General features: G+C 45.9%; 1 protein-coding gene across 1 annotated transcript in view; it reads right to left on the reverse strand.

Annotated features, from left to right (window-relative positions):
- Positions 1-26,745, reverse strand: part of Sdk1 (sidekick cell adhesion molecule 1) — a 983,759-nt gene that overhangs the window by 416,642 nt on the left and 540,372 nt on the right. Inside the window, 1 exon segment of the mRNA NM_001447264.1 lies at positions 12,013-12,146. Within this exon segment, the coding sequence (NP_001434193.1) occupies positions 12,013-12,146 (134 nt within the window).

Raw genomic sequence — 26,745 nt, forward strand, 5'->3', positions numbered from 1 at the left:
ATCTTTTATTTGTGTGTGTGTGTGTGAACATGCGTGCATCTGTGTGCAGCACAATTATGTAGATGCCCACAGAGGCCAGAAGCGGGGTTAAATCTCTGAGAGGGAGCTGGAGTTCTAGGTAGTTGGGAGTCACCTGATTGGGAACCAGGTCTCCGGGAGGAGTGGTACCTGCTATTAACTGCTGAGCCCCCACCGTCCTGTCCATTCTTATCAGTAATGAAGGTGAAGCATGACTAGGGGCTGCATTCAAAGGGTCTGGAGCTGGACAGTAAGGTCAAGTCCAGTGCTGAGTCTTGCACGTGGTCTACATTCTGAAATACTGTTCCTTCGCATGCCGAGTCTGCCTTGGAATTAACTTAAGGCCCCTGCCAGCTAACTTCAGACAAGTTTGAAAAATCAGACTGCAGAGTCCAGGGTAAATAGTACTAGGGCAACATCGAGTTCCAGCCCTAAAACTGGACCCATTAGTGGACTCCCACACTGGCGGATCTGTACCATCATTTAAACTGGTGCATTTAACAAGAGGGCAGGGGAAGAAGGTTTGTGGGAGTTATTAAAGCTGAGTTTTGTGGAGGAGTCTGTAAGAAATCTGATTAGGCAAATCAGCACCAGATGGCAATCGGTGCCCTTAACTACTCAGCTCATAATTGGCACAAGTAAATGAATACTTATGGTCCGTTTACAGATTCCAACTGGGCAGGTCGGCTTGGTGAGCAAATTCTCCTGAGTGCTCGCTCATGGGAAAGGGGTATGAGTTGTGTGTCCTTGCTGGGACCAGGAGTGACACAAACATCCTTCTTAGAAATCCGCGGGCTGGAGCACGCCTTATATGTCCTCCACATCGTCAACGCCATTGCTGCCAACAACAGCCGCTGCACTGGCTTGCCTCACAAGGACAAAGACTGGACTTTAACACACATCGCAGTGCGTACCTGCAATCCCAATGCTAGGGAGGCATCGATGAGATAAACCTTGGGGCTTGTTCCCCAGGCGAACTAGCTGAATCGGTGACCTCCAGGCTTAGTTTAAACATGGGGCGGGGGGAAGAGAGTGAGGAAGATACCCGAGGTCAAATGCTGGTCTCCACATGAACATGCATACACGTGCAAGAATGCATGTGCACATAGACAATAAGACACACATACACACATACACACACAGAGGCACAGAGACACACATACACACAAACACACAAACACATAGACACAGACACATACACATACATATAGCAGAGATATACAGACACACAGACACACAGACACACACACACACACACACCCGTCATCTCCAATTTGGTATCCATTTCACTCCTAAGCCTACTCTAGGTTTGTCGTGCACTCAAACATACTTTGCTATTGCACCCAGGGGTGTTGGGTTTGCATCACAGGTGAGTGTGCAGACCTAGCTGTCACACAGATCCAGTGTTCAGTGGGAGGGGTGCTGCCACCAGACAGAAGGCCTCCTTTACAAAAACAATACCAGACTCTCAATGGTTCCGGTGTGGCAGGGCTCTCAGAGAATCCTCAGTGGAAGGGTAGGCAGGTGGTGCCCTCCACTTTTATCTCATGACCCAAGACATATATGGTTCCCTTTAAACAAGTCACTAGGCTTGCAGCAAGGAGTCACATAGACATTGTTTTGAGTCCTCAGCCACCTATTGACCATACTCTTGATAGGGTCAAGAGTAACTTTGTGACCGCGTCAACTCAACGATCCTGTGACTGGGTCAGTGATCCTGAGACTTTGTCAGTTACCTTCTGCCTGGGTAAATGATCTTGTGAGAACCAGTATGGTGATTTGAATGAGAATGGCCCCCATAGGCTCATATATTTAGATGCTTGGTCATTATGGAGTGGTGCTACTTGACAGGAAGAGGGGCGTGGTGGAGTTGGAGCAGGTGGTCTCATTGCGTGTGTGACACTGTGGGGAGTGGGCTTTGGGGTTTTAGATGTGTGAGTTGGGCCCAGTGTTTCTTACTCCTCCTGCTGCCTGCATATGAGGCTGAGAGCTCTCAGGTACCGCTCTAGCATGCATGCTCCCGTGCTCTTGCATGACGATAATGGACTAAACCTCTGAAACTGTAGGCAATTCTATAGAGCACATAGAGCAACTCTTTTATTTATAAGAGTTGCCATGGCCATGGCATTTCTTCACAGCCACAGAACAGTGACTAGGACAGGCAGTGACCTTGTGATGGGCCAGCAACCTTAAGGCTGTGTGACTGAGCTTGTGAACTGGGCCCCAAGCTCTACCCACCGACACTCGGTCTTCTTGCCCATGAAATAGAGTCAGTCGCTCATGGGTTCTAAGAGAGCTGATGAAGACCTGGGGAAAGAATGGACATAAGAGCACATCTGTCTGGCGCTCAAAGGGAGCCAGGCCCTTCATAGAAAACCATTTAATAGTACACTTATTTAGAAATCACTACCGGTCTGCACACACCCCAGGAAAACGTTTTACTCCTCGATCACCTGGAAACACTCTGTAAAACAGTACATCTCTTCCCCATTTTAAGGTGACATCTAAAATCTCTTGTCATAAAATATAAAAGAATGCAAATACCATTTTCAGTGTGTTTTAGCATGCTGGCATATTTTAATAAAATCAAACTCACTCAGCACTCTTTTCTATGAGTTCGGCGGAATCTAAATATTTGATGGGCCACGTCTAAAGACGCCACATTTGCACCGGCCACTGAGAAGCACACGGTCCGGTTCTCGCTCGACGTGGGGATTTTACATTGCTCCCTGATTACCTTCTCCAACTTCGATTTTCATCCTTCCCTTTCCACACTTGTATCCCAATTCGTTATATTTTCTGACTCAGAGTATTTTCCTGATCTCCGTCACAGCCACGGAAGCCGTATGTATGTGAATTTAAATTTCACCAAAGGACCACAGGGTCTTGGAAAGAAACAACAACAACAGCCAAACACCAAACCTCCTCTCACACCAAGTTACTGTTCTGCTTGTCACTAATTTTTTTTTTTAAATCAAAAAGTATATCACAGGGGCTGGGGCATTGGCTCAGCGGTAAAGAGCACATGGTGTTCTTCCCATCAAGACGTGTGTGCATACTCCTATGTGTTTGTGGAAGTCAGAGGTCAGCCTCAGGTGTTGTTTATCAGGAGGCATGTCTAGCTCGTTTGTTGAAGCAGGGTCTCTCGTTGGTCTAGAGCTCCCCAATCCATTTGGGTTGGCATGGCAGAGAACAATGGGGATTTCTCCCATCTCTACCTCCCCAACACTGGAATCATGCAGCTGGGGATTTGAACTCATGCCCTCAGGCTTGCCTGAGAAGCACTTTACCATCTGAGCCACATTCCCAGCCCCTAAAGTATGGCCAATGAAATACTTTACAGTGGAATTTTACCTTTTTCTCTTTGGTGGTGGCAGGTAGGGCTAGGATTTGAACTTAAGGCATCATAAATGCTAGTCAAGTGTTCTACCACTGAGCTACAGGCGTAACTCTCAAGATCTTTTTTGTTGATATTGAAGTGTTGGTGAGTATCATTGCCCACCCTCTCATTCACCCACCCATCCAACCATCCATCCACCCAACTGCCCACCTATTCATTCTTCCATTCACCCATCTACACATCCACCCACTCACCATACATCCATCTATCCATCTGACCTTCCATCAAACTCTACTCCATCCATTCATCCATGTACCCACCTACCCACCCATGACCCAGGCTCTACCCACCCATGACCCAGCCTCCTATGCCACGCGGGGCTCTGAAACAAAATACTTACCTTGCCATTCCACTTTATATTTTAGCTGCAAGTGTAAGGAGAATCCAGTGTGCTGACAGTAGTGATCCTGCAGACTGTAGCTTTTAGTTGGGTGACCCGAAGTCCAACTCGGTATACAGGCTATCCCAAGGGACCACGTGACAAACCTCATTTGCAAGCAGTGGGCAGGATGCCTTCCCAGGTCTGTGTGCTTCGGAAACTTTCTAATACGCTACCTACCATTTGACTGTTACTGGGGACTGGGAGATTTGTGGCCCTGTGTATTTTGTTTTAACTGAATGAATTTTCACAGCATGGATAAGTGGATATAAAAGTATTCCTGGGGTGAAACCACCACGGCTTTGAGTTACTTGGGAAGCTAGCACAGATGAATGAGGCCCTGAGGCCACACTGAACCTTCTTTCCGGCTGGTCTGTTGCAATGTTTACAAATGCTAAATTCTGACCCCCAAGATCTGCTTGCCTTCCAGATGAGTGCATCTGCACATGTACTGGCTTTTGCTGGGTAAACTTTGCTCCCATTTTAAAGCTATTGGTTAATAAAAGGCTAGAGCCTGTGATTGGGCAGTAGAGAGAGAAAGGAGGGACTTGAGAATTGAGTGATGGATCTCCAGAGAGACCACAGGGGAGAAGGAGAAAGAAGAGAGGGAAGGAGCAAAAGGTCGCCATTAGACAGAATGAACAAGAAGGGTGTGGCTGAGAAAAGTGTACCCTGAGGACAGACTGACGGAGCCAAAGCAGCCCAGAAGAGACTCAAACAGCAAGTCAAGTGGGACATCGAGTTTGGATACAGGCGAGAACAGCACAGAATCTGCCCAATCTAAGCTTACAGCTTGTAAATAAAATACCAGGTTTTTGCGTCTACTTTATGGGCAAACCAGAACAAATCTTTCATTTACAGAACTCGGAGATCACATCAACAGAAAATGAGTTTCTCTGAAACCATAATAATTTGGCCAGACAATGAACTACTATCAAGACCAAGCAAGGTAAAGGCTTCCGTTTACAAAGCATTGACCATGCTCATCAGTGAGACACCAAGACAGAATGAAGCTGTCGTGAGGACGATGCCAAGAGAGCAGCGTGGTGCAGAAGGACACCTGCAGGGTCAGCAGGACACTTGAGTTGCTTTGTCTCTTCCATATGAGAGAATGTCACAGCCAATGATTAATGTCACAGCCAATGATTAATCAGGTATTCTTACACCAGGGGCAGATGCTCTGGGCTTCTTTCTCACACAGCCCAGGCAGGCTTTGAACTCACTATGTAGCTGAGGATCTTCCTGATCTCCTTGAACTTCTGATCATTTTGCCTCTCCCTACTAAGCACTGAGATCACAGGCTCAGTCTATATGGTACTGGGGATCGAACTTGGGGCTTTGTGTATGCATTGTAAACATACTGTGCCCACTGAGCTACATCCACAGTCCTCAGAGCTGCTGCTGTCTCCTCCTCCTCCTCCTCCTCCTCCTCCTCCTCCTCCTCCTCCTTCTCCTCCTCTTCCTCTTCCTCCTTCCCCCTTCCCTCCCCCTCCTTTTCAGTCCTTACTATTTTTCAGGTATGTATGTGACTGTGTGTCTGCTTGTAGGTATGTGCGTATTAGTGCAGATGGTAGTGCACTAATTAGTGCAGATTAGTGCAGTGGAAGACAAGTGAAGGCACTGGATCCCCTGAAACTGGAGTTACAGGTAGTTGTAAGCTGCTAGACATGGGTGCCAGAACAGAACTCTGGTCCTCTGTGAGAGCGGGAAGTGCTTTTAACTGCTGATTCTCTGGAGGGCTCCATCATGGTTCTTTCCTGATGGAATGTCTGTAGAAGACCTCTGGAGACCAAAGCTTAGACTTGGTTCTGCCTATCAGAGGGTGGGTGGGTCTTGGATCTGCCTAGCAGCACCCACCAGAGGGTTGGTCAGCACTCTCTGGGCAGAGCACGCACAGTACTTACATAGCTGTGTGGTTAAACACCTGACCTCAAGATACAGAACACTTCCTACTTACGTTTCTGAGGATTCTGGCCTGGAAGCATTGCACACATGCCCTACAGATCTGCAACTGGATTCTAAGGGGCTCAGCCATGATGGAGAATCCAACGTCTCCACAGGGATTTAGAGAGACTGTTTTCAAATGTTTCCTATTGCTTTAGGTAGGCAACCCAAGCCAGAGTCCATTCGAGGGCTTACACCTGCTGCCTTTCATTCTTTTAATATTAAAAGTGCAAGGAATATAAGATAGGCTCACGAAAAGCTGCGTCTTCCGGGGACAGTCCTCTTGGATGACTGTGCAAAGACATTCTTAGGGACCCGCTTTCAACTACTAACCATCTATGAGGGCTGCAGTTAAATTAGCATGACAGAGGACACAAGAATGTTAAGTGGGTTTCGGAATTAAAAGCCGGGTTTGTCAGCCTGTGGAAGGATCAGCTAAAATGATAGCCTATCTGGAAATGTTGTTTGAAGAGCAGACATTAAAATGAAAGAGGTGAAGAAAGCAGGAAGGAGAGTGGCAGTCATTTCTGTTTTAATCTCAGCTTCATCCCTCACAGAGAACCTCATTACACCGGACATTTTGAATATTGGGTCAGAAGTGATGATGTGTCTACAGTACGTTCGACAGCTTTTAAACAATGATTGATTAATCACTGCACAGAACCCATCTGATCTCCTAACTGCAGGCCTTTTTTTTTTTTTTTTAAAGAAGAAACTCCCATTCACATACTAATTTGGTGTGGAAAAGCCAACACATAGAAGTTAACTCGATGTAAACTTTTCAAACTGAAAGGGCAAAACAGGCTGACAAGTTTATAAAGCTTGCCTGGGTCTGACCTCAGAATAGAAACCTGTACTTCCAGGCAAGTTCAGCCCATTTGCTTTGGGGTATGCACCTGAGCTGTATGCGGGGGCTGGCTATGAAAGATTCACATGGAATGCCTCCCCGTGCCACCTATCTGGTGGCATAGGTCACATTAGAACATCACAGCAAACCTGCCCCAGAGAGGCAGCAAGGTTGCTCTGGGAGCCTGGATGGAGTGGTCAGACTCTGTCCTTCCAGACTGGAATACTACATGGCCCATGCCACACCCACGGGGAGAAAAGCTGAACCTAATAATGCCATCCGCTAAACAAGCAGGGCACAGCATACGGCTCCGTTCAGAAACCTCGTCTCAGCTATAACACTCTGTGCATCTTAAAAGCTTATTCTTATCCACATGCTCATTATGTTTTACTTCCCAGAAGCTTCAAGTGCAGCTAAAATATTCAGCCACTGGGTTTTGGGAGAGCGTCCAGTTGGTAAAGCCTTTCAATCATGAAGATCTGGGTTCAGAACCCCAGAACTCACGTATACAGACATACATAGGTACCCCAGTGCTGGGAGGTAGATTTATAGAACAAGTCCAGCCAATCATTGATTTCCAATTCCATTTGAACCCTGACTCTAAAAATAAAATGGAGGGTAATTGAGGAAGACATCTATCTACCTTTGGTCTCCATGTGTATACTCAGTCACATGTGCACACATGTGTGTGCACACACATACATACACAAATATACACATATACACAGATACACAGTCACACACATACACACACATATACATCCACATATACTCACATAATACATACGCAAACACACACTTACACCCACATATACACACATATACATCCACATATACACACATAATACATATGCACACACACTTACACACACATATACACACACATAATACATACATACAAACATATACACACACTAACACTCACATATACACACATATACACGCACATACACACATACACACATATACACCCACATATACATACACATACACACAGCCACACATATACACACACATACACACACATATACACACATAATACATATACACACACTTACACCCACACATTCACGCACATACACACATATACACCCACATATTCCCACACATAATACATACATACACACATACACACAGTCACACATATACACACATATACACATACACTCACATATGCACACACATACACATGTGCGCACGCGTACACATACACACATATATAGTTGTTCTGTAAACTTCTCTTGTTAGCAGGTGACAGGACACCGTTCATTTAGATACATAGGCATGGTTAACCCTGTTCCTTCCTCTGATCCACACTGGAGAGACAGGAGTAGTGATAAATCATTTTCTAACTACTTTAATTCCCAACACCAGAAGCTGGTCACAGCCACTACAGCAAGTTCTTTAGACAAAAGAGAAGGAGAAGGGATCCATATTCAGGAAATGCTAATTGGCTGAAATACCTTTTGATTCTTTTGGAACACTAGCTGGTTTTTCCTTTTGTTTTGTTTTCTTTCTTTCTTTCTTTCTTTCTTTCTTTCTTTCTTTCTTTCTTTCTTTTTTAATTGTCAACCTCCTCCGGTGGCTTTCTCACAAAAGTCCACCTCAGAAAAATACAAAATAGACACCGGAGGCTGTAGGCACTGCTCAGCCTTCCTGTGGTGCCTTAAGGTGCCCAGCAGAGATGAAGACACTATAGCGACAGAGGGGCCCAGACCAGAGCCAGAGCAGGTCTCCAGAAAGAGATGTACACAGTTCTTGCCAGACTGCCCTACAGGCTGAAACTGAAGCCCAGACAAGGGTGGGTCAACAGTGGGAGGAACCACACCTTGACCAAGACTGCTTAGATGTGCACATCCTTGGCCCCTACACTAAATCTATTTGAAATCTCATTTCAGGACTTCCCCAAAGGCGGACTTGGGGAAATGGGGTGGCTTCATCCCTCTTCCCAATGCGGCCACATTTGACAATTTTATGTTTTAGTTCACATACTGAGGACAGGAGCGTGAACCTGGCTTGGAGCATATAGCCTCTGACCCCCAAGTTCAATAAGAACATTAATGACTCTTGAGATCGTCTAATCCCATGAGGAACCCAGGGAGGCGAGGTCTTCCGGGCTTCGAGGCTTCACAGGATGCTACATGCCCATCCCAAGTTGTAGCTCCTTCCTACCGAGCACCGTGTGACACACAGGCAGCCACACTTAAGCACACATCCTAGAGGGTTTGTAGATTTAGCAAGGCTTCTGATCTTTAGAGGTTTTCCAAACAGAACTTCTACAGGGAAATGCATAATGGGTTCCATTTAACATTTAGCTAAGTCTGCTGTGGCAGGGGAAGGTTCGTCTAAGAATTAAAATAAGACCGGGTCTTCCACCTGCTTCCCTTCCTACACCATATCTGCCCTTGATAAAAGCGAAGACTATGTAAGGGTGCAGATCGCAGGGCTTTTACCTAGCACCACATACGTTTTCAGCAGCCGCCTCATTATAGTTCAGTTTTAAGTGTTTTACCTGATGCGGATGAAAAGATAGTATTTTACAAGGGAGTGAGATGTGGGTCAGTTAATTATAATATTTATGAGTGGCTTCTTATAGACTTTTCGGTTGGGGTAGAGCTGAAATTATTGCAAAAAATTTTTTTTTTTTACATATTCCAATTATCTACCACCACAGTGCTGCATTCAGAAGGGACTTTGAGAATACATCATTCTAGTTCTATTCTTTACCCCAGGTCAGAATAGCCCGTAGGACGCCAGTAACCATTTGATAACTCTGGGGTAGAAGTACCGTGTGAACCCACAATTTCTTGAGGAATCATTCCCCGCTTCTTCAACAGATGAAGGCCGATCTCCTTGTGTCTGAGCCAGAGCACACTGTCTTTGACCGTCACTATCCTGTTTACATCCCAATCGAGTGCTAAATCAGGTTTGCTGGACCGAATGAATGCCTCTAGTGATAAGACTTGGCAATCATTAACAATCATCACGAGCTCCTTGGTCATACAATCTCTGTCCCTTGTGATCGCTGCTGAACGTCTGTCTCGGGTCAGTAGTGTTCACTCCTCCTGTGCCTCTTGACAAAGGCCATTCTCTCAGTGGCAGAGTCTCACACAGGGGATGCTGTGGTGCATTTAAAAGGCCTGACTAATCCTATTCTAGGATCTGGGGAGGGGGACTCGCTTCCTCAGAGTGAGGAGGTTCTAAGAGATGAAGAAATGGCTCAGTCAGTAAAGTGCTTGCAGGGTTTGAGTAAGGACCCGAATTCTATCCCTCAGAAACCAAATATAAAGTCTAGGCACAGGAGCAGGGTCCAACACACAGCGCTGGATAGGTGATAGCACTCTTGGGGATCACAGCCACCTTGCACATCGAGCTGAATGGTGAGCTCTAGGTTCAGTGAGGAAGCCTGCCTTAGGTAATGGGGAGGGAGGGAGCTAGAGAGGCAGCTCTGAAAGAAGAGCACTTTCTGCACAGCCCCGAGGTTCTGAGCTCAGACCCTTGTAAAAGGCTGGCTGCTGGCCAGGCTTGGGGGCACACACACACCTTTAATGCCAGCACTTGGGAAGCAGAGGCAGGAGGATCTCTGGGAGTTTGTTTGTTTTCATTCTGGTTTATGTAGTGAGTTCAAGGACAGACAGGCCTACATTGAGACTCTATCGAAAGAGCAATGACAATAGCTGGGTGTTGTAGAGTGTGTCTAAAGCCTCCTCGCTGTGGAAGGTTGAGACAGGGAGATTTCTAGAACTTGCTGGTGGTCAGCCTGTCTTCAGGTTCATTGGGATATAGTAGAGCGTGATATTAACAGGACACAGACATCCTGCTCTGTCCACCACACTCATGTGTGTGGGAGCATGCACATATCCCCTGCCCCAACATGTGTACATATGCCATAATACACTGCACACACAGGTATGCATTCATGTGTATACCCACGCATATAATTTTAAAAGGTGGAGAGCATCTGAAGAAAATTCCTGGCCTTCACATGGTATGCAGGGGTGTACACACTAAACACAAACATGTATATACATACTACACACAAATATGTATACACACACACACACACACAGAGATTAAAAGAGTGGATGGCAGGATCACAACAGAGCCACACAGACAGATCACCTGTCAGATCTAGTGGGTGTGTGAGCACACACTCCCTTAATACCCCACACCAGCACCCAGTGCTTAAGGCAGACACTTAGTCCTGTGCATTCTGTCCCTCCTAGCAAAGCAGTTGTCCTGAGACGTCAGGCGACGAGACCACGCAGCTCCTCTGACACGTTTCAAAGAGCACAACCAGAAAACCATGTCTCCCCAACCTCTGAGTATATTCAGGAAGAGGGAGCCCAGGGCTACAATAGGCCCATATGCCAGGATAACGTTCCCAAATTCTCCTTCCAAGGCCAGTCTGCATGGGCATTTTCTCCAGAGTGTTTCATACTGTGAAAGGAGACACTGCTAGCATGTGGGGACACATTTCTGATGCGTATGTTGGGACCTGGTATAGGTCACAGGCTATCATTTCCAAGTCCAAATATTGAAAGTCTTTCTTCAAACTAAAACTTCCTTAAATGAGTGAGTCTATGACTGCAACTTGTGTATTTTTGGTTGAGTCAAGTGAAAATGAGCAACAGATAGAGCTTAGACACTGCCTTTGAAAGAAAACACCAAGGCAATGTCTCTATAAATTGTCCGGATTAGATCAGTGCTCACTTAGTAATCTAGGCATGCCTCCGGTTTGAAATCCTTCTGCCTCAGCCTCCTGAAGGTAGGGGATGACAAACCTTGGCCACTAGACCTACCTATCAAAATACTGCTAGTTTTTAAAAATTCATGCCATGGTGTGTGTGTGTGTGTGTGTGTGTGTGTGTGTGTGTGTGTGTGTGTGTGTGTGTGACTTCTGGGCATCAGTACCCTCCTTCTACCACATGGGTCTAAGGACTGACTTTAGGAACTCAGGTCATCAGGCTTCGCTTCAAGCCCCCTTACCCTCTGAGCCATCTCGCTGGCCCCAAATATTGCTAATTTAAACCCAACTCTATATGTACATTTTCTTTTCCTCAGGGAGGTTACTCTTAGGCTAACAGAACATAACCCGTGCCTTAGTGGCAAAAGGGGTCCATAGGCACAATCTGAAGAAGTTGTTAAAACAATATTAGCAGTGGACAAAGAGAACAACTTTTTTTTAAAAGTCAGCAAAACATGTAAGATCTTGGGTTAAAAATATAAAATTCATATTGTCTTTAAATCATTGAAAGGAATCAATGGCTCCGAAGCCCTCTGAACTACCAACAGCAGATCAATATTAAGCCATAAACTACACCAGAGAGAGATGAATTGCACGGTGTCCCACCACACAGTGGTTATCAATTACAGCAAGACTTTGTTTCTTTCGGGACCATCGGTTAGATTTTCAGAACTCACGTGCTACGCTCAGATGGATGAATGGGCTCGTCTTGTTCTCTCCGTTCCTCTCATTCACAGCCTGCACGTAATACGCCCCGGCATCACTCGCTGTTGTGGCAAGGATCACCAGTTGATTTTCCAATGTGATGGCTCTGTTTCCAAGACAAGACACAGTGTCAAGGCCACTTACAGGAATATATAAAAAATAAATAATAAAGACCCAAATATGGGCCGGGGAGATGGCTAAATTGCTAAAGTACTTTTCTTGAAATCATGAGGACCCAAGTTCAATCCCCAAAAGCCATGTGAAAAAGCTGGCTGTGCTGGCATGCTTGCAACCCCAGCATTGAGAAGGCAGAGGTGAGCAGACCCTTGGGATTCACTGGCCAGTCAGCTGTGTTGGTTCCAATGGGAATGGTCTTCAGAGGCTTATTATGTACTTGGAAGCTGGGTCCCCAGTTAGTGGAACTGTTTGATAAGGATTAGGAGGTGTGGCCTTGTTGGTGAAGGTGTGTCACTGAGAGAGGGCTTGAGGATTCGAAAGCCCACAGCATTCTCATCTAGTTCTCTCTGTCTCTGTCTCTCCATCTCTCCCTTGTGATTGCTGCCTTAAACTGCAAGCTCTCAGCTACTGCTCTGGCTCCGTGTTTGCCTACCACCGACTCCCCCATACCACCTTGCCATGATGGTCATGAACTTAATATCTAAAACTGTAAGCAAGCCTCCAGTTAAAATATTTCTTTTATAAGTTGCCTTTGCCATAGGCTCTGTCATGGCAATAAAATGTACCTAAAACACCAGCCTGTCCTACTTGGTGAGTGCCAGTCTTGGGTCTCCCTTCTCCCCAGGGTCGTTGGCCACAAGGGATGAAGGGGAGAGAGTCAACTAACAGGGTTCCAGACAGCCTGTGAGTATGAATAGAAATGATGATACATTCTGGGATCAGCTTCGGGGAGTCTGATCAACTTTACTCGGGGTGAATCTAGGGTTATATAGTTTTGGGAAAGAGGATAGGAATATCCAGGGTGAACAAAGGTCATTGGCTGAAGGCTCGGGTACTGAGATGCTGCATTAGCATGGGGAGGCACTCTAGGGAATTGCAGAGGCTTGCTGAAAGGGTTCTTATCTGGAGAAAGGAAGATGAACCTCTAATTCACCAAGGCCACACGACATTTCTTATGGAGAGGCTACAGGGGCTTTGAGCAACGCCCCCAGACAAGGTCAGAGAAGGAGAAGCCCTACTGATAAAGGGAGTCCCCCCATTTTTTGAGGTGCTCACAAGGCTATCTGGGCAATGGTAGAATTCAACCTTAATTAGTAGTGTTCTCCACACCAGGTCAAGGAGTGATCTTGTCTCAAAATTCAAGATGGGATGGACAGAGCCTGTGGAATGATGGCCGAAAGTTGAGCTCTGGCTTTCACGGGGATGTATACACATCTGCACACTATACCCACCAGAGCCTCCCAAAAATAAAGGAAGAATAGACAGAAGCAGCACATAGGCTAGCTTGTAGCTTGCCTCTTCCGGTGGGGGAGCATCCCACCATCTCAGGTATTCTTCATCTGAAGGAGCTCTGGACTGTAGGGAAGATGGTATTCACCTCCAGCAACTAAAACAGAGGTCCCTGGGGATTCAAGGTACTGCCTGTTAGGAGTTCCAGGGGAGTAGCCTCTTCTTCTAGGCCAAGCTATCTGACCATGTTGTGGTCATATGCCAGGTCCAGCACGACTTTGGTAATGGTGGAATGACATTTTTCCTACCGCAGGGCCAGGGCCAGCAGCCAGATCTCTGAATTCTTTTGCAATATTAAAAATAATGTGCTTGTTGACTACTATGAATCAAAGGATTGGGGTCACGGGATGCTGACTCATAGGATGATCAAATGGGAACCTGGAGGAAATGACTGGATTGATAAGTGAAACAAAAGACTGGGCTTATGATCTGCAAGAGATGAGCTGTCTGGAGAATGTTTTGGATAAAAAGAGAAAAGTGCTTGGAGAACAGATATGAGCAGAAAAGCGATCTGGGGAGCTTCAGGAAAGCAGAACATAGAGAGAGCAGTCTGGAAGGCTGTCTTGAGCAGAACCTAGGCCACCGGCTTGGACCCCTGATTTCACCGCTCTCAGTCACCCGTTCCTCAGAACTCCCTCTCAGTAGTCACAGCCTTCCCAGGAGGGACATGAACCAGAATTGATCTGTGGCAAGTGACCATGTGTCCTTTGTCACCTCAGAAATCTCACTGGGACTTCACTCAGTGCCACCCCCGACAGTGCTGACTACTTCCATTTAAATTCTTCCATGGTCACTAGCTATGAAATGCACACTCCCCGTCTGTGCTCTCCTATCTAGTTGTATAGAGGGACAATGAAACAACCATGTGTGTCCAACTTTTGCCACTTTGACACACGTTATTATCTACAAAATTGATACTTGAAAACTGTAGCTGGGTTATGTTTCTGATTTTGTGTTGGGCGGCATTCATAACTCTGTTAGCCTGAAGATTGGACATGCTTGATTTAATGACTAAATCCTCCCAGACACCCCAGTTTTAGCAAGCACTATTGATCCACGTACCCTCTCTCTGAGCCCTCCCCGCCTGCTTATGGTCACACAGAAACCTGCTGTCAGGGGTGAGACAAGGCCTTCTCCACACAGACATGTACTTCCAGATCACATCTGTCTTGGTTGCTTCCCTTTTGATGTGATAAAAACATTCCGACAGAAGCAACTTCAAGGAGAAAGAGCTCATTTTGGCTCACAGTTCAGAGATAAGGTCCACCATGACAGAGGTGTCAAGGCAAGAGGATGCTGAAAGCAGCTGGTCTCATCTCACCCAGTCAGGAAGCAGAGAGAGGTGAGTCCGCTGGTGGTCAGCTCCCTTTCCCTATCTATACAGCTCAGAATGCCAGCCAGGGAATGGCTCCGCCCACAGTGGGTGAGTCTTTCCACCTCAATTAATGCAATCAAGACCATCCCCTACAAGCATGTCCAAAAGCCCTTTTCCTGTCACGTTGACAATTAACATTAACCATTACAGCATCGTATTAAAGACCTCTTGCCATGGCAGTCATCTAAGAAGGAAGAAGCCAATGAAGTTATAGCACCCACAAACCCAGGCCACTCCCTACTGGAAGCCCTGTATCCTTCCCCTGGAGGCCTGGAGGCCTCTGACTAGTTTGAAGGGTCAATGGGGAGGTAGATTTTTTTTTTAATTTAATGCAGATGTGGAGCTGGGGAGATGGCCCAGTAAATAAAGTAGCTCCTGTACAAGTAAGCACAGGACTTGAGTTAGGTCCTTAGCACCCATACGGAAACTAGGCCTGGTAATGCTTGTTGTAACCCCAGTGCTGGAAAAGATGCAAATAGATCCCTGAGGCTCACTGTCCAGCCAGCCACGCTACATCTGCATCCCAGGTCCTGGTGAGGGATCCTGTCTGAGAAAAGGACTCCCAAGGTTGACCTCTGGCTTCCAAGCATGCATGTTGGCACATATGCACACACACACTAATATACACTAATATACATGTATTAACACATACATATGCACATATGCACACAAAGCAACACACAGTAACACATACATACATGCATCTACACACACACTAATACATATACACTAAGATACAATATGTATGCATGCATGTGTCTACACATGCTAGGACATACATTATGCATGCATGCACTAATATATACAGCAACACACACATATCCATGTATGCATGCATCTATGCACACACTAATATATATACACCAATACATACATATTTATGCATGTGTCTACACATGGTAATGCATACACATGCATATACACATATGTGTGTACACATTTGTCACCTACACAGGCACACACACACACACACACACACACACACACACACACAGACAAATGTGAATAACATGCTCTCTGACTGATAAGCCAGGCCTAGAGGGTCTACACAGCATGAGCCCATCCTGTCTTCTTTCCAAGCCACACAGGCTGAGTGCTCCACAGGGAAGGGTCCTAACAGTCATTCTCTGCCCTACAGAGCCTTCCAAAGTCAAGAAGAGCAGTCTCTCTCGAGGAATCAAAGGTAATAACCCATTCTCTCCTGTTACCTTTTAGAATGCTTTCCCCCCCAAGCCCCCTGGTTTTCTACACTGTATAAAATTATCTTAAGGAGAGATTGCTTGCTGGGTTCCCACAGGGTGTATTACATTTTAGGTCTCTATGACTAACTTATTTCATGTCTCATTTAAGAAAATTTCCCTATTAGGAAGTTTTCAATTTTTCGTCCCATAAAAATATTTCAAAAAGAGTTTTACTATAATTATTTATGACTGCTTTATAGGTTCTTTTATAGAAGCATGGAAATTGTCCCGTTTTATTTTAGTATATGTTACACTGGCACCTAAAATTAAATATGAATATTTACTGCACATGAAGTTATACATTTAATAGTATAATTTTAAAATTGAATATATAACTTTTGCTTTCACATCTGATTTTTAGCACACCAATCTTAAGTATGTCTATTATTCCTCAGAATTAGTCATTTTAAAATGCTCATTAATTCTCTACAGTATTTACCGCAGTGTTTCAAGGCTATTGCAAATTAAAAAGTACATAAAAATCAAAACAGTAAGTTTGCAATCTACTAAGTCTTTTTATTTTGAAGGTTTCTTCATTTAGTTCTTGATTTCTGTACATAGTCAAGACTAAAAGTTTTAAAAAATGTATGTATTGTTCAAAAAGACAGTCACAAAAATGCCGAGTATCTGAAGGACATTTGAAAAGAAAAGCAAGTCCCTAGGATGTTATTCTCTCTTCCTCTAGGAAATTCCTCAGCGTAGAGGACTTACAGAAAAGAAACTAATTTGTAAGAAAAATCTACAAACATCTATCTCCATGCTTTGTCATGATGTGTGCAAAGGTGTACATGTATGTACATGTGTATGCACCTACCTGTGTGTGTGATGCTGTGTATTGCTATGTGTGTTGTATATAGTGTGTTGCTCTATGTACATGTGTGTAGGGGGATTTGCATGCGTGCAGAGGGTATGCATACACAACTGCACATGTGCATGTGGAGGCCAGAGGTGGAGAATGTCAGGAGTCTTCCAGGATCCCTCACTGGACCCGGGTCTCACCAGTTCATCTAGCTGGCTCGAGAATCCCTAGGATCTGCCTGCCCAAGCTCCACGAGGCTGTAGTGACTGACATGAGTTGTCTTGCTTGAGTTGTGTTCTGAGGACTGAATGTAGGCCCTCATTCATGCGCAGTGAGCGCCTAACCGGCTGAGCCATGTACCCAGTCGTACTGGCTGTGAGACTTTTTAATAAGAGGAATGTTTTTAGAGACAGTGGGCTACAGTGAACAGCTGCTGGTTTGGTCTTGTGGCCAGGCCTCCAGAGACACCTGCATTTCCTAGTGCACAGGCTGATGGTCCCAGGAACTCACACGATTATGTTTTGTTTTGTTTTATTTTTTAACGACTATTGGGAAACATGAGTAGCATGAAGCCAACAATTTGGGGTGGTAGGACAGAAAGAATAGAAAGTTCTGATGTTGGAGTGTGTGTATACATATGTGTGCAGGCACATGTGTAATTGTAGACACACATGGATGTGTGTATGTGTGCATGCACGTGGAAGCCAGGTGGCACCTTTGAGTGCTGTCCCATTGGCACCATTTACCTCGTTCTGTTGAAATGGGTTCTTTTATTGGGCTAAGATGTCTGGCTAGCGAGTCCCAGGGATCCTCTTCTACCTCACAAATGCTGGGGTTACAAGCATGCACCAGACCTGCCTCTTTTTTTCTTTTAAATGAGGTTTTAGGCTGTGAACTCTGTCTGGTCTTCTTGTTTTCATGATAAGCTGGTTAGTGCTTTACAAACTGAACCCTCTTCCCAGCCCACTGAATCACTCCTCCCGCACCCCACCCCATTTGTCCTAGTTAGCTGTAACTGTTTGTCATGGGCTAGGGTCATCTGAAAAAGCAGTCATGATTGAAGAACAGCCAGGATTAGGCTGGTCTGTGGGAAATGGTTTCTTCTGTTAACTGACACAGAATCTTCTAGCCCACTATGGGCGGCACCACTCCCTGGGCTGTTGGACCCAGATTGATAGGAAAGCCAATGAAGCATGAGCCTGTGCGCAGCCGGGGAGTAGTGTTCCCTATGGTTTCTACTTCAAGTTTCCATACCTTTTCCTGCCTTAACTTGCCTCAGTGACAGACTGTAATCTGTAAGTTGAAATAAACCCACCCCTCCTCTAAATTGCCTTTGGTCATGGTATTTGTCCCAGAGACAGAATGGGACTCAGACACCAGTTCTCCACTGTCATTTCACAAAGTTAACACAGGTCCCTTGAAATCAAGTTTGAGTTCCTGAGACTAGAGGCGGACAGTTACAGATATAGACTCAGAACAGTCTTACACACTTACATCCACTCAGTATTTTAAGATAGCATGTCCTCTGTGCATACAGCAAGATCCTAGGAATATCTTTTTATACGTGCAGACATAAAAATGGAAATGTGGTGGGTCTGCGAGTGGTAAGAGCACAAACCATTTTCTTTCGAATCCCGTATTTTTAAAATTTTTCCAATCTCCCCACAACAAACATGTATATCACTTTTGTTATCGGAAGAATGGATGGCGTTGAAGAGAAGCGCAGAGGGCATGCTCGGTGATTACAGGAGCAGAGTTTAATACCCTGCCTGTAATAGGAATGGCGCAGCTTTATTATAACATAATTCCAAAGAACTCATTTAAAACTTGCATTGACTTTGCAGGAAAATTATAGTGTTCAGCCCGAGAGATTTTCCCTTAACTTTACCGCAATAAATGTATGTATTTTTTTTAAAAAAATAAAATTATGTCTTTAGTCTTCTAACACTTTCATTCCATACTTTAAAAACAAAACTTTAGGATTCTAACTTCTAATTCAACGAATCAGTAATAAAAGTAGTGTGGGGGAAAAAAAACAATCTCAGCCTGGTGTTGGCAAACAGAGCTGGCTCTGAGAAAACTACAGTTCCAGGTTCACAGAGAGTGAATAAAGTCACTTGGGGGGTAAACTCCAGCTACAGGAGTTGATCAAAATATTTGTTCGATCGACACAGGAAGTGTCTCAGTCTGCAGAGTGCCTGCCTAGCATGCATGACCCTGGGTCCCATCTCAACGACACCATTTAAGTCAGGGTTGGTGCCCACACCTGAACTCCAGAGACGATAGAAGGATCAGAGGTGCAAGGTCGGCCTTGGCTACATAGTGATTTGAGGTCAGCCTGGGAACATGAGACCCTGTCTCAACAAAACACAACACAACAACAACATATGTAAGAGAAAAATGACACTTGACATGGATAATCAGATGTCCGGGGGAGCTCTGCATGTGGGATCTCCTGGTTGCGGTCGTTTGCTGCACTTATCAAGGTCCAAGGGAAGTCCCTATGTCACAACACACCTCTCTCGGGGACATAATGTTGATGTGGAAATTCTTAAGGCTCTGGATTTGTGATTGGTGAAAATAGCCCGCTGGGCACCTTGTGGTGCCTGAAGAGCCGGAAGGAAAATAAGGGCATTCAATTACCCCGATTCACCGTGTAGTGAGGTAGTGAGCCACCATTTAGGTCCCCAGGCCCGGGTCTGAGTGGAAGAGAAGTTAAGCTGAACTGAGAGCACAGTTTTCACTGCACAGGGCCTGAACTGGCCTGTCTGGATGCTTTGAAAGGTGACAGTACACTCTATAGTCACCTTCCTTGGGGAAGCTGGTGGGCCAATGTCAGGAGTTCCGGCGAAGTGCCAGAGTGGTTTTCAGAGTCTGCAAGAGAGCCTATCCTGTCTTCCATGAAAAGGTAAATCATCTTAGACTGCCAATTGGTACTGTCATTGACTGATTAATGGATTGATTTATTATGTGGACGAATGTGTGGGTGCATGCATGCGTGTGTGTGTATGTGTGTGTGTGTATGTATGTGTGTGTCTGTGTGTGTGTGTCTGTGTGTGTATGTGTGTGTGTGTCTGTGTGTGTATGTGTGTGTGTGTCTGTGTGTCTGTGTGTCTGTGTGTGTATGCGTGTGTGTGTATGCGTGTGTGTGTCTGTGTGTGTCTGTGTGTGTATGTGTGTCTATGTGTGTATGTGTGTGTATGTGTATGTGTGTATGTGTGTGTCTGTGTGTGTGTGTCTGTGTGTGTGTGTCTGTGTGTGTGTGTCTGTGTCTGTGTGTCTGTGTATCTGTGTGTGTATGCGTGTGTGTGTGTATGTATGTGTGTGTGTCTGTGTGTGCCTGTGTGTGTCTGTGTGTGTGTCTGTGTGTCTGTGTGTCTGTGTGTGTATGCGTGTGTGTGTGTATGTATGTGTGTGTCTGTGTGTGTCTGTGTGTGTATGTGTGTCTATGTGTGTATGTGTGTCCGTGTGTGTGTATGTGTATGTGTGTATGTGTGTCCGTGTGTATGTATGTGTGTGTGTCTGTGTGTGTATGTGTATGTGTGTATGTGTGTGTCTGTGTGTGTGTGTCTGTGTGTGTGTGTCTGTGTGTGTGTGTCTGTGTCTGTGTGTCTGTGTATCTGTGTGTGTATGCGTGTGTGTGTGTATGTATGTGTGTGTGTCTGTGTGTGCCTGTGTGTGTCTGTGTGTGTGTCTGTGTGTCTGTGTGTCTGTGTGTGTATGCGTGTGTGTGTGTATGTATGTGTGTGTCTGTGTGTGTCTGTGTGTGTCTGTGTGTCTATGTGTGTATGTGTGTCCGTGTGTGTGTATGTGTGTATGTGTGTCCGTGTGTATGTATGTGTGTGTGTCTGTGTGTGTATGTGTGTGTATGTGTGTGCATATGTGTCTGTATGTATGTATGTGTGTTGTGTCTGTGTGTATGTATGTGTGTGTCTGTGTGTGTCTGTGTGTCTGTGTGTGTGTCTGTGTGTCTGTGTGTGTATGTGTATGTGTGTATGTGTGTCTATGTGTATGTACGTGTGTGTGTGTGTGTGTATGTGTGTGTATATGTGTCTGTGTGTATGTATGTGTGTGTGTGTGTCTCTGTGTGTGTGTGTCTGTGTGTGTATGAATGCAAAAGAGTCCAATTATTGGTGCCATTCCCCAACAGCTGCACACCTTAGTTTTTTCCTTTGTTTGTTTGTTTGTTTGTTTGTTTGTGTTTGAGGTAGGGTCCCTGATTTTCCCAGAACTTGATAGTTTGTCTATACTCCTCAGCCACTTTCACCTCTCCATAGGAACCAGTGAGCACCATCGCACCTAGCTTTATCATGTGGGTCCCGGGGATTGAACTCACAGCTTTATGCTTGCTCGTCAAACACTTCACCAAATGAGCTGCCTCCCCAGCTCACCCCTGAGTGTTGTGGTCTCAGACATTTTCAACAGAAGCTAGGACGCTAGTGTTAGCACCGTGTTGTGCTTGATGAGCAAACTGTGGGAGCGCCCAGTAAAATGAGAGCTTTGCTGTGGAATATGAAAGCACAATGTGTCATAGAAACGTGGACGCAGCATTTGGTTCATTTCAACAGATGCTCAAAGAGAGAGTGGAGGAAAAGTTTGAAAAAAGAAGTTGTTCTTAAAAACATTAAAAAAAAAAACCCGAAAATGTTTGAAATAGGCTCCGTTTTAACTAAATGACCATTTAATGAGCTGGTTCCAAGACACGGTGTTCTGAGTGTGATTTGGATCCCGCGTTCCACCGTGTAATAGCAAGTTCAAGGCAGCCAGCTTTGGACTGATGAACTTGCCTTGGTTGTGTAATTACAAGAACTAAAATTGCTTCCAAGTAGTTTAGGGAACTGTGAGGCAATGGACCCTGAGTACATGCTGTGACACTGAAGTGACACATTTACTTAGTCAAGGGGTCAACGCCTGCCAATCACCGGCTCTGAGCTGAGGACGAACGTAACAAAATATATTTATTTTTATCATTACTTTCTTACTGTTATTATGTGCTTGAGTGTTTGTGTGCATAGATGTATCTATGCCATGTGTGTACCTGGTACCCACAGAAGCCAGAAGAGGGCAAAGGAACCCCTGGAACTAGTGTTAGAGATGGTCGTAGGCTGCCACGTGGGTTCTGGGAACCAAACCTGGATCTTCTGTGAAATCAGTGAGTGCTTTTAACCACGGGGCGATCTTGCCAGGCCCAGGAAATACAGCATATATAAAAAGCAAGTGCAGGGACTGGGGTGTGGCTCAGTGGTGGAGCATGTGCTCAGCATGCATGGACCTGGGCTCGCAGCTCCAGTGCTGGATACAGCAGTGCCAGCAACGAGAAGGACCTGCATCCGTGAGTCTGAGGGCTGTGCTTCTTGACACAGGACCTGGTGTCCCCAGGAAGGCAGGATGCAGTGACAAGGAGCACCACTTGATTTGCTATAGCATGAGGACATCAGCAAGCACAACAGGAAGCTCGACCACAGTCCTCAGTAAGTGGCCGGCACCTCGCAAAGTGTTTCCATGTATCTATGCTGGGGTCTTTTTCTATGGCACACATAGCTCATTTCATAATAGCCGACATACTGAAAAGATACAATTACATTTATGCCAATTCACTGTTCTCCAATTCTATTCTGACTGCCGGCTCTTTGGTTATAGACGCCAGTGAAGGTAAGTTGTGGGGCTGACTTTGTGAAACGGTTTCTCCCTAAAATCCTTCATATTCAAAGTAATTCAGACGCACATTTTGTCTTATCCACAATGGTCCCCAATTTCAATGACTGAGTCTGGGAAATAGTATGTCCCCACCAACGACAATATGTGAAGGAAATATCCAGGCACTCATAGTCACCTACTTGCTATGACTATTCTTGTAGGAACTGGCAAATACCTTTTGGTGCCCAGAACCCAAGCAAGGAGAGGACTCCTTTAGCTATCCAATGACTAGTTATGGACACCATACAACACTCCCAGGGAAGGCACACTGTAGGGACTTGGGGAGATGGCTCAGTTAGTAAAGTGTTTGCTTTGCAAACATGAGGACCTAAGTTTGATCCCCAAAATCCATGTACAAATGCTGGGCTTAGCAGAGGAGGTCCATAATCCCAGCACTGGAGAGGCAGAAGCAGGAGCATCCCTGGGGCTTTCTGGTCAGTAGATCGGTCTGAATCAGCAAGCTCTTGCTCTACAGAAAGTGCTGTCTCAAGCACTAAGGTACAAAATGATTGCAAAAGATGGCGTCAACCTCTGGGCTCTACAGACACATGCATGAATGCCTGCACATACACACACACGCATGCACACACACGGTACACTGGGAGGTACAGTCACTGCGTTTGAAGAGATACTCCCCTGGGTGATGAAGTGTAACGGTGCAAAGGAATCAATGGGCAAAGCGTCTCTGTGTACTTTGTAGACTGTACGGGATTAGCCAAGCCTCACTTGCAGACAGCTCACTACAATGCATACAGCTCTGCCCACAGATAACTACTTAGTAGCAGTAGATATAGAATCTGGAGAGGTGGCACCTTGGAAAGAAGGACAGCTCTTTAGACCTGGAAGACAGTGGCAGTTCAGAATGAGATGACAGATCACTTCTGCAGGTGACTGAGAGGAAGTGGTAGACTGAACCACTTGCCCCCTAGGGTGGACAACATGCCCAAGCTGTGGTTGGCCCGGAGGCAGCAAATGTAGAGGAAGCTTAGCTGCCCAGGACCCCTACTTGTTTTCTACAATACCCATGTCCTTTCCCAACAAAGCACTTAGCAACCTGAGACCCCCACAGGCACCAAGCTTCATATAAACCCCTCTCGACCCTTAGTATACCTTCTTCTGCAGCCAAGCACATCCTAGACCATATTCAAGAGCTACAGGCAGTGTGCCCATCCCACCTAGACTGGCTTTGTGTGTACGTATAGTAAAACAAACTGTGTTCACTGAGTGAACTTACGGTGCAAACCCTGGATTTGCCATTTTGTGCCTGTGCATGACTGGGCATGCATTTGATTAAAATCAGATGCATCATGAGGAAGGTTACACACCATGAACAAAGGTTTACGCAACCCAACTCTGAAAACAGAAAACCGCCCCTACTCTCCCCTTGGAAACTAACTCCTGGACCCATGAAAGGAACTCCTGGCAGTCACCAGGGCGTCTTGAGCTCATGCTCAGAGATTTCAACTCCCATGCAGCACAGCCTCTCTGTAAATTCCTTTTCTCCTTCCCAGTAAACTCCCTTCTTTGCTAATTGTGCTTTCAATTCTTTTAACAAGGAGCTAAGAAAGGAAACCCTCAGTCTAGACAGATGCCATCAGAGACAACGTAGGATCTCCACAAATCTTCCCCATGGGCATAGGTGCAGAGTGAGTGTCCCAGTTGGTGTGGCCCACAGTGGCAGAGAGAAACTTCAGGGAGCCACCAGGCCATTGGAAAAGCAGTGGAGACAGACATCCACCCGGGGACACATGGCTTATTTCTTATCAAAGTAGAAAGGAGATGTGAACTCAGGTGTGACCATCTCCCAGCACAATGCCCTGAATGCCTGGCGACGGGAACTAGCCTGGGGTGTGCCTGGCAGTTAGAGTCCTTTGTGTCTGGAGAGAAGACACCTCATTCTCTTGCCAGGCCACGCTTACAGTTGACAGGAAGTTACAACTTAAACAGGCACAAGGAGAAGGGATCACAGGAGTCTGTGTTCGCACAGCGCGCAACGCTCTCGGTGATCACACAGTGCCTCCTGGTTAGCAGTGGGAGGGGATGAGTCCCATTCCAGAATGGGAAATTCCCTCAAGCTCATCGCTTGTTTCCCCCATTTGTAAAACAGACACACCACCACTGCTACTTAAAGGGTTTCTATGAAGTTCAAAATGAGGTATGGAAGTGAAAGAAGCTGCCTCAAGCTATTCTTGTGTCTGTTGACTTTGCTTGTGGTTTTCTAGGGATGATAAATATCAATGGCAAAGGAGACAATGGTATCAGCCGTTGAACTGGGTCGCTACACAAGGCAGAGTGACAAGTCATCGTGTGGCATTTTCTTGATTAATAATTGATTGATATGGGAGGACCCAGCCCACTGGGAGTGGTGTGATCCCTGGACTAGCCTTTCTGGGTTGTGTAAGAAGGCAGGCTGAGGAAGTCATGGAGGGCAAGCCAATAAGAAGTGCTTCTCTGTGGTCTTGGCTTCAGTTCCTGCCTTCAGGTTCCAGTTTGAACTCTCGCCCTGACTTCCCTTCCTAATGGACTGTTACCAGGATGTGCTATAGGGTTGTACCAAATAAACCCTTCCCTCTCCCACTTGCTTGTTTGCCAAGGTATTTGTGGTAGTTTGAATGTAATTGGTTACCATAGGCCCGGGGAGTAGCACTGTTTGGAGGTGTGGCCTTGTCGGAGTAGGTGTGGCTTTGTTGGAGGAAATGTGTCACTGGAGGTGAGCTCCTTCTCCAGCACCATGTCTGCCTGACTGCCGCCCTGCTCCCTGTCATGATGATGATGAACTAAACCTCTGAAATTGTAAGTCAGTCCCAGTTAAACGTTTTACTTTACGAGACGTGCCAGGGTCACGGTGTCTCTTCACAGCCATAAAACCCAAACTGAGAGAGTGTTTTATTATAACGACAGGAAGCAAATCAAGACAAAAGGGAAAGAATAGATTGTCAAGAAGTTTTGGAACTGGGGAAGGTGAGGCTTACTTGGAGGAAGTGGGACCCTTGAGATATGTACTTGAGATCTTATCTCATCCAGGCTCCTCGTCCCCCCTTTCAGCTTCCTGGCCATCACCAGGTGAAGAGTAGTCTCTGACATGTTCTCTAGGCACCAAGATTTACCCAAGCGAGCATGGACTGAACTCTCTGAGAGTCCGTGCACCAACATAAATCTTCCCACCTTGTTTCTGCCATGTGTTTGGCCCAAACAGCAGAAGGGCCCCAAGTAGGAAGGTTCTCTAGATGGGAGCAACTCGCACCGAGGCAGGGAGGTTGCAGGGACAACAGGCCAATGCCAATTTCTCTCAATGTCTTCCTGTCTTCAGAACGAGGTGCCCACTTCCCTGTGCAGAGAAAGGAGCATAGGGAGAGCTCTTGACCCCTGCTCCATGGAGCTCTAACTGTGCAGGATTAAACGTCATGGCAGGATCAAGCATCGGGGGCTGCCTCTCTCAAAGAGCCTGCTCATCTCTAAAAGCAAATAACCACAGAGGAATACTTGAAAATTACTCACAGAGCAAATTGCTTTTTTGAATGCTCTCCGCCTCTCACGTCTGTTTCAGCACTGGCTCCTCTTTGAAGGAGCATAATTATTGCCAAGAGTTTTGCTCTTTTGTTAAAGTCCTTTTGATGACTAAGTGACAAAGCTGTGCCCACAGAGATGGGAGCACCTGTGACAGCAGAGGCTGACGTGTGTCTTAAGTGTGACAGCCAATCCTGACGATGGCAGGGCCTCTCTGAGAAGGAAGGCCCCTCAAGCTACAGGAAGACTGGCCCAGCCCCCATGACACTCCACCAACAGTGAAGGCTGAGCTCGGGCTAGAGGAGGGCTGGGAATACAGCCTAGAGGCAGAGTGCTTGCCTCACAAGCACGAGACCTACGTTCATCCCAGCACCACAAATAAAGGAACAAAGAAATTTAGAAGCAAATCCAATTTTCTTCCTGGAAGCCACCATGGTGGGCGTGGCATGTTCATAGATGGAGTCCCTCTTGGACTCCTCTACTGTCACCTCATCTTCTGGTGCCACTGCTCTCTGGGGCTGTGGTATAGCCTAGGAAGGAGGTATAGTAGGTCAACGTTGAATACCTGACAGGTAGAAGACACTTAGGAGCAAGGCTGTGAGTTCTGGACTTCCCTGTG

The sequence above is a fragment of the Rattus norvegicus genome, chromosome 12, assembly GCF_021556685.1.
Source record: "Rattus norvegicus strain SHRSP/BbbUtx chromosome 12, alternate assembly SHRSP_T2T, whole genome shotgun sequence".
NCBI classification, from domain to species: Eukaryota; Metazoa; Chordata; class Mammalia; order Rodentia; family Muridae; genus Rattus; species Rattus norvegicus.